At 49.9% G+C, this 11,620-nt stretch overlaps 3 protein-coding genes across 3 annotated transcripts; all 3 read left to right on the top strand.

The window, feature by feature from the left end:
* Positions 1–596: 596 nt before the first annotated feature.
* On the top strand, positions 597–4,868 carry ATNIH1004_005415 (uncharacterized protein; the record flags this gene model as incomplete). The annotated part of the gene is made up of 4 exons (XM_033570069.1): positions 597–1,015; positions 1,067–1,807; positions 1,842–2,661; positions 2,712–4,868. 4 exons carry the CDS (start codon positions 597–599, stop codon positions 4,866–4,868), a joined length of 4,137 nt encoding a protein of 1,378 aa, XP_033426101.1.
* A 2,347-nt stretch (positions 4,869–7,215) lies between these two features.
* On the top strand, positions 7,216–7,913 carry ATNIH1004_005414 (uncharacterized protein; the record flags this gene model as incomplete). Its single annotated transcript, XM_033570068.1, has 2 exons — positions 7,216–7,473; positions 7,533–7,913. 2 exons carry the CDS (start codon positions 7,216–7,218, stop codon positions 7,911–7,913), a joined length of 639 nt encoding a protein of 212 aa, XP_033426100.1.
* A 2,706-nt stretch (positions 7,914–10,619) lies between these two features.
* On the top strand, positions 10,620–11,516 carry ATNIH1004_005413 (uncharacterized protein; the record flags this gene model as incomplete). Its single annotated transcript, XM_033570067.1, has 2 exons — positions 10,620–10,717; positions 10,916–11,516. The coding sequence occupies 2 exons, from the start codon at positions 10,620–10,622 to the stop codon at positions 11,514–11,516; spliced, it is 699 nt and encodes a 232-aa protein (XP_033426099.1).
* Between the last annotated feature and the right edge of the window lie 104 nt (positions 11,517–11,620).

Raw genomic sequence — 11,620 nt, 5'->3', positions numbered from 1 at the left:
AATGATGTGACTAGATCGAAACCCCCAAGGAGCACACCACAAAAACAACAACCAAGAATAATCAAGAAGAGCCCAACCAGCTCAATTCATTCAAATAAGAACTCTTTACCAATCGTACTCTATTTCCTCTTCGGGACTAGCCGTATATCTGACAACCGCTAATGATATTTGATGTGACTCGGGGCGAGGGGGCGGGGAAGATGGTAGACTTGGTAGTAAGCTCATCGAACAGCTGCACGCAACCAGTTGCCTAATATAGGGAACGATATACCAAAATGGTTGAAGAACTCAGCGATGTGAACCCCGCACGTTAGGCATCCAATCAAGATGCAGATCATTACCTACTTTATCAAAGATCTTTTATCTTTGACTTACCCGGAGCTTTGTTGCCTACTTTACTTAGAAGTCAACACCCTCTTCGTCTTAAACTGGGAGTTCGATGATTGGCCTTTCTCCCACCAATCACGCCACATAGAAACTCACTCCTAATCACCGCCTTATTATTTTTTCCGGGGTCTCCAACTCTCCAGCGTCCCCGCCCAAGTCCAAAGTCTTCTGCAATCCCCAGTTTTCTTGCCTCGGCATTTTCCTCTCGAATGGACGGACTTTCGTCTACGGCTAGCGTTATCGCTGTTATTCAACTCTCTGGGAGTATCGTGAAGATTTGTGGGCGTTACATTCAGGAGGTGAAAGATGCACGAGACAACATCATTACCTTACAACGGACGGTTGCAAGCCTTGAAGGGACTCTTCAGAAATTAAAATTATTTCTTCAAGACCCTAATAACACAAGCCTATCCATCTCCTCGTCGCTAGTCAAGAATATCACCGACTGCCTTTCAGACTTGGGATCCCTAGAAAAGAAGATTGATCCAGGGAGGGGGAGGGGAATGATGAAAAGATTTGGGATTAGAGCCTTAAAATGGCCGTTGAAGCGCACAGAATTGGACGGAATCATCCGAAATCTTGAGAGATACAAATCATCTTTCACCTTATCTTTACAGGTTGACCAGGTGTACGCTTCTCGATAGAGACCATTCGAGTACGATTAGCTTATTCCATATAGGGTTCTTTTATCCAGTGTGGCTCGGTTTGCGGACCGGATCGACCAGAATTTGGGTCTTGACAGATTGCCGATCGCGCGTGGGGCCGAGTTCGACTCCTACATGGATCAACATGAAGATGAATGTCTTCCTGGAACCAGAACTGAGCTCCTTCGCCAGGTGGCAGAATGGGCTATGTCACCACAAGGCAAATGCATATTCTGGTTAAATGGTATGGCTGGAACGGGGAAATCAACCATCTCCCGAACAGTGGCAAAAACCTTCAAGCAAGCCAACTCACTAGGAGCAAGCTTTTTTTTTAAGAGAGGTGAAGGGGATCGAGGCAACACTATGAAGCTTTTCCCGACAATCGCACGACAATTGGTGCCCAGGTTTCCTGAACTAATGCATAGTATCCAACAGGCAATTTATGACGACCCTGAAATTGCAACAAAGTCGCTCAAAGAGCAGTTCGACAGGCTGCTTCTTCAACCAATCCTGGGACTCAGAGCGTCTCGTCAGCAAGTCCCATCTGCGGTCATAGTGATTGACGCGTTGGATGAATGTGAACGCGAAGATGATGTACGACTTATAATTCAGTTGCTCTCGCGGCTGGGAGAGGCAGATGCCATTCGCCTTAGGGTATTCTTGACAAGCAGACCTGAATTACCAATACGTCTAGGGTTTCTGAAAATTGCAGGCCACCACTATCAGGATGTGGCTCTCCATGACATTTCCGACGCAGTGACAGAGCGCGACATATCGTTGTTTTTTAGATCGTCGGCTTTCGCAAATCAGAACTGACCGGTTGCTACCGGTCAACTGGCCCGGAGATACAGAATTTCGGGCGCTTGTCAACCTGTCCGTTCCGCTTTTTATCTTTGCCGCTACTGTGTGTCGTATTTTTGAGGATCCCCAGTGGGACCCTTTGGATAGTCTCAACGAGATTCTCACACGCCGAAATGAGGAATCCAAGCTAGACAAAACATATCTTCCCGTTCTGAATCGGCTTTTCAACAACCACAGCGAGAAACGAAAAAAACAGCTAGTTCAAGAATTTCGAGAGATAGTTGGTACAATTGTGATGCTTGAAAGCCCACTCTCAATTCTCTCACTCTCAAAGCTTACGGGTCTCTCTGAGAGACTGGTTGCCATAAGGCTGAACTCGTTGCACTCAGTGATACGTGTGCCCGAAGAAAATACATTGCCAGTGCGGCTCTTCCATCTTTCATTTCGAGACTTCTGTCTTGATCCGGAAACATTGAAGAAGACCCCGTTGTGGGTGGATAAGGAAGAGATGCATCAGAAATTAGCCACCCAATGTCTTTCACTTTGTCAAAGTTTAAAACGAAACACCTGCGGCCTGCCAAGCGATGGAACTTTGCGTGAGGAGATTAATCCCCTTATCATCACAGATTTTTTTTCGCCAGAGCTACAATACTCTTGTCACTTTTGGGCACATCATCTAGTGCGAAGTAAGCACCCGGGCTTGATGATACACGATGCATTACTATTTTTACAGAACCATTTCCTGCACTGGGTGGAAGCTATGAGCATTCTGGGACTCCTTTCTGAAGTTGTGGAGATCATTGATATACTACAGTCAGCCGCTCTACAGGTAGGTTTTTGGGGTAATCCTACAGTGTTTATTCACGCTAACTGATGTAGGGTGACAGACATTACGAATTATCCGATTTCTTGCAGGATGCAAAGCGTTTTGTTCTGAAAAATAGACAAATCGCCCATGTAGCCCCTCTTCAGATTTATTGCTCAGGCCTCGTATTTGCGCCCAGAAAGTCAATTATCCGTAGGGAGTCTGAGAAAGAGCTTCCTCAGTGGATTTGCAGATTTCCAGATGTTGAAGATATCTGGAGCGCTGAGTTGCAGACTCTCGAGGGCCATTCGGATTGGGTTTTTTCTGTGGCATTCTCTCTTGATGGCGGGCTACTTGCGTCTGGTTCCAGCGACAATACTGTCCGTCTCTGGGATCCCATCACGGGAACCCTGCAGCAGACTCTTGAGGGTCATTCAGATTGGGTTCGGTCGGTTACATTCTCCCCTGATGGCCGATTGATGGCGTCTGCGTCCAGCGATAACACTATCCGACTCTGGGATACCGCCACAGGATCCCTGCAGCAGACTCTCGAGGGCCATTTGGGCTCAGTTTGGTCAGTGGCGTTCTCCCCCGACGGCCAGATCCTGGCGTCCGGCTCCTACGATCAGACTATGCGGATTTGGGATCTTGCCACATGCACCCTGCGGCAGACGCTCAAGGGCCATTTAGGTTCAGTTCAGTCGGTGGCATTCTCCCCTGACGGCCGATTATTGGCATCCGCATCCGGTGATAACACTATCCGACTCTGGGATCCCGCCACAGGATCCCTACAACAGACTCTCGAGGGCCATTTGGGTTCAGTTTGGTCAGTGGCGTTCTCCCCCGATGGCCAGCTACTAGCGTCCGGCTCCAGCGATCAGACCATCCGGCTCTGGAATGCCTCCACAGGCACCATACATCAGACGCTCGAGGGTCATCTCGATTGGCTTCGATCGGTGGTGTTCTCCCCTGATGACGGCAGGCTGCTTGCGTCTAGCGACAATGGTCAGGTTGTCCGACTCTGGGATACTATCACAGGCACCCTAGTACAGAAGCTTGAGGGCCACGTAAACTCGGTTTGGTCAGTGGCATTCTCCCCCGACGGCCGACTACTAGCATCTGGTTCCTATGATCAGACAGTTCGGCTCTGGGATCCTGCCGCGGGCAACCTACAGCGGGCCTTCGAGAGCCATTCGGCTCGGATTCGGTCTGTAGTTTTCTCCCCTGATGGCCGGCTGCTTGCATCTAGCTCGGATGATCAGACAGTGCGGCTCTGGGACCCTATCACGGGCAACCTACAGCAGACGCTAAAGGGGCATTCAGGCTCGGTGTTGCTGGTGGCATTCTCACCAGACAGTCGATTGCTGGCGTCTGGCTCCATTGATCAGACAGTGCGACTCTGGGATCCAGCCACGGGTACCTTATTGCAGACGCTCGAGGGCCATTCAGATTGGCTTCGGTCGCTAGTATTCTCCCCTGACAGCCGGCTGCTTGCGTCTAGCTCCGATGATCGAACTGTGCGGCTCTGGGACACTGCTTCGGGCACCCTATTGCAGAAGCTTACGGGTCATTCAGATTGGATTCGTTCGGTGGCGTTCTCCACTAACGGCCGCCTGCTGGCCTCTAGCTCTGATGACCGGACTGTGCGGCTCTGGAATACCGCCACGGGCGCCTTGCAACAGACCCTCAAAGGGCATTCTGATTGGGTTCGATCGGTAGCATTCTCCCCTGACGGCTTGCTTCTGGCTTCCGGTTCCTATGATCAGACTGTTCGCATCTGGGACCTTACCACTAGCGTCCTACAGTGGATTCTCAAGGGTCATTCGAGTTCAGTTCGGTCGGTGGCGTTCTCCCCCGACGGCCTACTGGTGGCGTCTAGCTCCGATGATCAGACAGTGCGGCTCTGGGACCCCGCCACGGGCAATTTGCAGCAGACCTTAATGGCCGATGGAGTGGTCACAGATCTGAGATTTTCTGATGATGGCCATTATCTGAGAACTAACTTGGGATCCCTCGTAATTCAGCCCTCGTGTAGCAACTGTACCCCTAACCTCGGTCAAATGCATCTCGAGATTTTTATGAGAGAAAGTCAATGGATAACTATGAACGGCAAAAAGGTACTATGGCTCCCTCCAGAATCTCGGTCTAGCTGCTCGGCGATTATAGGTAGTACATTTGCCCTAGGTCATGCATCAGGTAGAATTTCATTCATAGAATTTGACGCACGGTAGGGGTCAACGGATGCTTATCGCAAACCTACCTCGTTTCCCTAATCCTTTCCCAAGTGAGCGCCTGGAAAAACTAAAGATTTCACCCGGTTTAGACGGCCCTAGGTCACAAGCAGAATGTGGTACTCGTCTCTAGTCTGGAGACCAACAGCGAACAAGTATTGATTCTATGTCACCAGCTAACTATGTACTGTCAGAGTTCGGTTTGCTGAGCAAGTGCGGGGACCCAACCAAGTTAACTAGTTAGTACGTAGGACGATTTTTGCCACGCTGTCTCTTTTCAAAATCAATACCCACATCAACTACTCATAGTACATTCACCTCGGAGGCAAGATATTGCGTTGATTTTTCTCAGTCATTGACTACTTTCCTTGTACTGTATATCTTTTGTCCAAGGCGGATCCGCTTTAATTGAGGGAATTCAATCTAGCTGCACAGCGTATTAATCCTCTTATATATATTTTTGTTATTTTAATATGCTGTAAATATAATTGCTGGGTGTCAGACGAAGGGATGCATAGTTTGATGGATATCAAAACATTTAGCAGGGTTAGTAGGACTGTTGGAGGATAAAAACAGATAGCCAACCATTAGCCCGAGCAACATGTATGCATGCTCTGTAGAGGCTTACGAGACACAAGACAGCCAGGCGAGAAGGCTGGGCCGGAGGCGGGCGAGCGGACATTTCCGAAGAAACAAGAAAGGAGTGACTATAGGGACCGCAGTTATCAACACTAACCCGAAAAGTTCTAAAAGGTTTAATCTAGCCCAATTAGCAGTATTTGTGCCAAGAAAAGGTTGACTATAGACAATCTAGTTCCTGTATGTACTGAAATTGTGGGGTGACCCGACGTGTTCGGGGGTCTATCCTGTTGCTGGCCCCAGCGATGGGCAGACACCTCTACGCGGTGCTGGGGATAAGTATTCAAGCAGCTTGGTCTGGTGCTGCTTGAAGAAACTAAGATCTGCCCAAAGGAGATGGAAATGGTGGTCTGGGATGGTTGGACGCGGCTTCGACGTGGCCGTGAAAACTCTGACAAGCAGTGAACAACACCAACGACAAATAGCCAAGATGCTTGGTTCCCATCTTGCCTCGCTACAATCGATGAACTGATGAATCCTGCCGATCCCTCGGATATGCGGTGACTAGACGTGTTCCGGGGTCTATCCTGTTGCTGATACGGGGAAAGATTGGAAGAGCATTTAATAATATTTCAGATATGCTGGGAGGAGCAGGGCAAGGTAAGGAGGGCAGGTTAAAGATGCCGCGCAAGGCAGTGGCATCTTAAATGCGGTACTGGACTTTGCAGAGGCGTCTCAGAGATTTCGAAGTCGCGCGCCACGAGGGCCCCAGAACAGAACACCAGGCATCGGCCAACACAGGCCTTGACGAGGCTCCAAGTTCGTCGGGAAGTAATAGTTTACTGTAAATAGATGCGCATATAGAGTAGTGACAGTAAATTCTTGAACATTCCAATCCGACATTTTGAAGATGGGCAAGTGTGGTTTGATGGCAGAACCGGATGCGGGAGAGGAGAGGGGGGGAGAGAGAAGAAATGACAGAAGGCTCCATGGTGTGTAGACAGGCGAAAAACTGGTCAGAAGGGAAGAGGGGCCAATGGCAATAGGCCCCTGTGTTCGTCTGTGATCTGCACATCACAGATCTGTTCATTGCCGATCCCCGTTCAAGGCCCCGTTTAGTCGATGCCCCACTTGGTACAATTTCGTGTTTAGACGATAGAAATCTCCAGCACCGATTCTCTCTTATATGTAAAATCCCCCCGTAAGACGATAGTCGCAGTTAGTTTATATTATTTTCCTGAAAGTGGGGCATCAAATAAACAGGGTTTGACTGTAATGCAACCACGGGTTTATCCTTAGCAACCCGAGAGTAATATCGAAGGATGCACCAAGGAAAACGAACACGCGTGTGCACAGACTATACCCCAGTCAACGCAGGAACAGAAGACTATGACTGGCGACCACAAGACATTAGTCGCACTGTGGTGGAATCCTCTGCACGTCTCGACGGCACGAACCCCCGCGCGAGAACCTGGCGGGACACATCACAGCGATCAGCACGTTGGAAGGAATAGTGGCGCAGGCACAAAAGAGCTGAAAATAAGCCCTAGATGCCAATCAATGTCTAACTGGCAACATTCGGCCCAGAGCCACCCCACCTGGTGGAGACTGGACATGCTATCCTGACGAGGCAATCGGGAGAATAGCCTGGTATCTTTGTCTGGTATTTAATATGACCTGCTTCCGCTAACAGGAAGGGGAAGGATCAAGCTTTCACAGAGCATCGTCTTTTATCTCTAAGTGCTTCCAACCTATTCCTCTTCTCATCATGCCTTCTGAAGGCTCCACGATTTATTCTCAAGGCTTTAACTTTGGAAGTTTCGTTCTGCATGGGGTGGACAACCGCACAGGCCAATATACCTGCAGCGTCACTCTCTATGAGGCGCTCGCAGAAGCTCGGAACTGTCCCACTTTTAAACTTTCCCTCAATTACAACGCCCTCAACCCGGAAGATATCGGGTTTGGCAAGGGTTGGGCCTTTAATCTCTCTCGCTACCAGCATCGTCAGGGCCGAACAATCTCGCTGGTAACCGGCGAGCAGTATCAGGTCTATGACCCCGCGAGCTCCGTGTCACAGACCAAAAGCTCAAAAGCTTCCGCTTTGAGAAGCAGGGCTCTAACTATCATGTCATCTACAAGTCCGGACAGCGCAAGATTTTGTCAAACGTCAACAATGTCTACAAGCGGTCTATTCCTATTAAGATCTTTGCGGCCATCGGCCGATCGCTGAAGCTATCGTGGACGCCTGTAATGTCGGTTCCCCGGCTCACCAAAGTCAGCGATGGGTCGCAGGATTTACTCACCATCAAATGCGAGTCTTGCTCCTCCACAATCACTTGCCACCCCGAAACTCCCCAGAGCGGTACTTTCGTTCTTACTCAGAAAGACAAGAGACTGTCTCATGTAAAGCTGCCTGGAGATGGCAAGTCTAGCACTGATCGCTCAAGGCTGGAATTTTATTTATAAAAAGATTACAAATTTACATCTCGTCACCCAAGTCACCAGCCCGACTGGCCTAGTTAAGATGATGACCTATAAGCCGACGGGCTTTGTCTTTCCAGAGGTGCCCCTCAGCCACACAATATATCCTGGCAAAAAACAGCCTCCAATCAAAACCTTCTACTCATATTCAGGGAATGACCATCATAACTTCTTGGGGTATGGCGGGGTGAACAACTGGAGTGACAGACGTAACAATATATACTACTCCCTGCCGATTACAAGTACACTTCGACCGTCCAGTTAAAGGCGGTGCACGACCAAATACCCATACAACAAGTTCCATCTAACTCTCAGCATCAAGCGGCAGCATTACACAAAGTGTGAACAAAGGACGTCACCTACCACGCTGCTGACGGACGGAGGTTTGAAGACCAACCTGCACAGTATTAGCTGCCAAGCCTTGTGGAAACGACGTATGCTAACTTGGCCCTGGACGGAGCTTTTGCTTAAAAAAGTTTCGTACTCGTTCGACGAGTGGGAAACTCCAACAGAGACAAAATGCCGGATGGAATCACGTCTAGAAATTAGTACTTCCCTGCGACGGGAGAAGAAGGCGGTTGTCCTCCTAACCCACATGGTTTTGTACGATATCTGAGACTGAAACCAAGGCTTCAATGGGTGGAGGTCCAATCAGGAGTAAGGGGTATAAATACGGGCGGCTTGCCTTCTATTTCGGCAGCAGCGAAATACGCCGATTATTTTGTTGTAGCAAAGGAGTAGCAGTCACTAGAGATGGCAAGCATTTTATGAGCACAGAACACTCCTATGTGAACGATCCAGACTCTGTGGACCATGGCCATATTCGGCAGCACATTAACAAGCTGAATGGGGAGTACCCAAGTATGCGGTTGTTTGAGTATGGCCATACCCATTGCCTGAAGACAAAGATCAAAATAATGAGCTTCGATGGCCTTGCTGTCCAAAGTGAGGTGGTCTGTAGCCAGTTCACCGGAGCAACTGTGAGCCAGGCGGATCAACACAGGGTGCGAGTGGAATTCAAGCACGGTGCAATAGGTCGTGTTGTTAAGGTGAAGATTGGCACAGGCACACTGTATAAAGCAAGCGGAAACACGAATACACCCTTTCTAAGGACGGAAAGGGACTCGAGCTCACCCTGACAGATGCCCGAGGGTACAGGACGCGAATTATACACGATGCGATGGAGAGGAAGTTCCAGTATAATAAATCGGAAAACGGTGGTGCCGGAGACTTCCGTATGTCCAGCAGCTCAATTATAATGCCCTAGGCCAGTGTACCGATATTAAGGACATTAACTGGATCACACTTCCACCGGGACAGAACTCCGCACCAAGAGGATGATGGAATATGATTACTGGGGTCAAGTCTGCAGACAATTAATCATGCTGGCGTTGCCACCATTTCATCCGTCGATCCAATCCTCCAGGCCAAGACAACCGGCATTGACGGCAAGAGTCTGACCAGGTCCACACCAAGCATCCGGGCAGGTCACCAGCTCGCTATTCTAAGTCAGATGGTACTATATACGGCAATAAAGATTTTGAATTTAACTGCTGGGGCCGTCTAATCAATCAGACCGATACTCTGGGACAGACAACAGAGTACAAGGTAGACAGCTTCAATCGCGTTGTTGAGACTTCATGGCCCGGCGAGTCGTTGTCTATGCAGACCGAGTATGTGCCTCATAGCACATCGCCTATTACAGCTTCGGTGAAGTGCAAAAACCAAACAGTAGGCCTTCGAGACTATGATGGTCTAGATCGTCTTGCACACCAGAGTTTGGTAACGCAGTGGCACTCTTACTTATCGCCAAATGTGCCATAGCCAAAGCAGATAATCATCTCTAAAGGGAACACGCATGATATGGACTACGAGGCCGCTCCACAGTTCTCCATAACGAGCATGAAGAGTTCCGGCTTTACTGACCCATTCCAGTATAACAATCAGACTGGGGCGGTCCTTTAGATGAGAAACAGCTACAGTACCGTCAGCCGCGAGATGCTAATCTCTGGAAAGCTCGCGTTAGAGAGGATCGAGATGCAGAATAGAGTTCAGCTTAATGCAAAGTCATCCTATTTATTAAATGGGAAGTTGCTCTCCTATAAGGATGGTCACGGTCAGAAGCATACGCTGCGTTATACAAATTTGGGAGACCGACTCAGCTGGTTCCGATCTGCAGTATGACAAAAACGGTTGCTTAACCCAGGATAAAGTCCGGAGAAGCCTGGAGTACGACACCAGGGGCCGTTTAAGGGCTGTGCACGACGCCGCTGGCAAGAAGCTGTGCAGCTACCAGTACGACGCCACTGGAAAGCTTGTATGTCAACAAGTCAATGGGAAGCCGGATACGCATCTCCACTATCGCGGAGTGCTTTGGTAACCACCAACGGCACCGTCAAACGAGCTTCATCTCAGATAGGAGCACCTACTGGGGCCAGACGTGCAAGGATAGCAAGGGCAATACAGATGCCCAGCTTGGGCCTGTGATGTGAACCAGTCCGTCTTGGCCTCGGTGCAAGCAAAAAACACCGCCCAAGTCTCCCAGCGGAAGTACACTCTGTACGGCTTCAGCACAGGAGGATCTCCAATTGGCCTCAATGGCCAGTGGCGCGATCCCATCACGGCGTAGTACCATCTCGGCAATGGTTGCCCGCATGTACAATCCAGTCCTGAGGCGCTTCCATTCTCCAGATGGCTGGTGTCCCTTTAAGACAGGAGAGATCAACCCCTACGGGTAATTCCTCAGAGATCCCATCAACCGCTCCGATCCCTCAGGCCGATCCAGCAGCGTCAGTACCAGCTCCCTCGGGCGAATATTAACACTAGCTGGTGTCGGCATACTAGCCAGCATTGCGGCCGGCATCCTCACAGGTGGTGCCTCGCTGGCCATCGAGGTCGGTGTCGCCATCGCTGTGGGCGCGGCTTCAGATGCCGCGGCTCATTACCTATGATGCTTTATCGGAACGAGAGTTCCCGACATGAAGTAGCCTCGCTTCCGATGCCGTCTGGGGAGGTGTCGGTGCAGAGGCGGGAGTCCTCGCCGCACGAGAATTGGCAAAGGGCGTCCAGACCCTCGGCAAGGTGGCGGGCAAGCTTTCGAGTGCCTCCATTGACTCTGTAGATACGGCACTCGCCCTGCAAGTCTTGGGAGTCATGAATGAGGAGACCCCGTTGATATATTTCGAGCGGATAGAAGGTAACCCTGCCTGGCGGGGAATCCTTACCCATGGGGCAGAGGGTAAGCTAATGGGCCAGAACACTGGGATTTATGCCGAAGCTCTATTCATGGAGCCTGATAGATTTATTAAGGGCATGAGAGTAGTGGCTCCGCATTTATTGAATCCGGCGCAGCCGTACGAAAGACTCTTTCTCTTTGCCTGTAACAGCGCAAACGGAAGTCCGGCGAGCACTGCACAGACTCTTGCAAATATCCTACAAAAGCAGGTCGTGGGCTATAGTTGGATAACTGAAGGCCTCTTATCTGCCAGGCTTGGGGGGGGGATACAGTCGTCGAGCGCGTTGGAGAACAAGGGAGGCATCTCCTCTGTATTCCCGAATACAGAGCCATCAGCACTCCATATTTTTTAACCCACGCAGCCGGTGCCGACTCCTGCTCTCCAGGCACTTCTGAATATCCGAAGCTTATATTCTCGATGAGGAGATTGAGAGAAGAATATGTCTGCTTATTCCAG

The sequence above is a fragment of the Aspergillus tanneri genome (genome assembly GCF_003426965.1).
Source record: "Aspergillus tanneri strain NIH1004 chromosome Unknown AapTan_4_pilon_pilon_pilon, whole genome shotgun sequence".
Taxonomy (NCBI): Eukaryota; Fungi; Ascomycota; class Eurotiomycetes; order Eurotiales; family Aspergillaceae; genus Aspergillus; species Aspergillus tanneri.
Note: the sequence above shows the minus strand (reverse complement) of the source record. Positions and strands in the feature narration are given on the sequence as shown.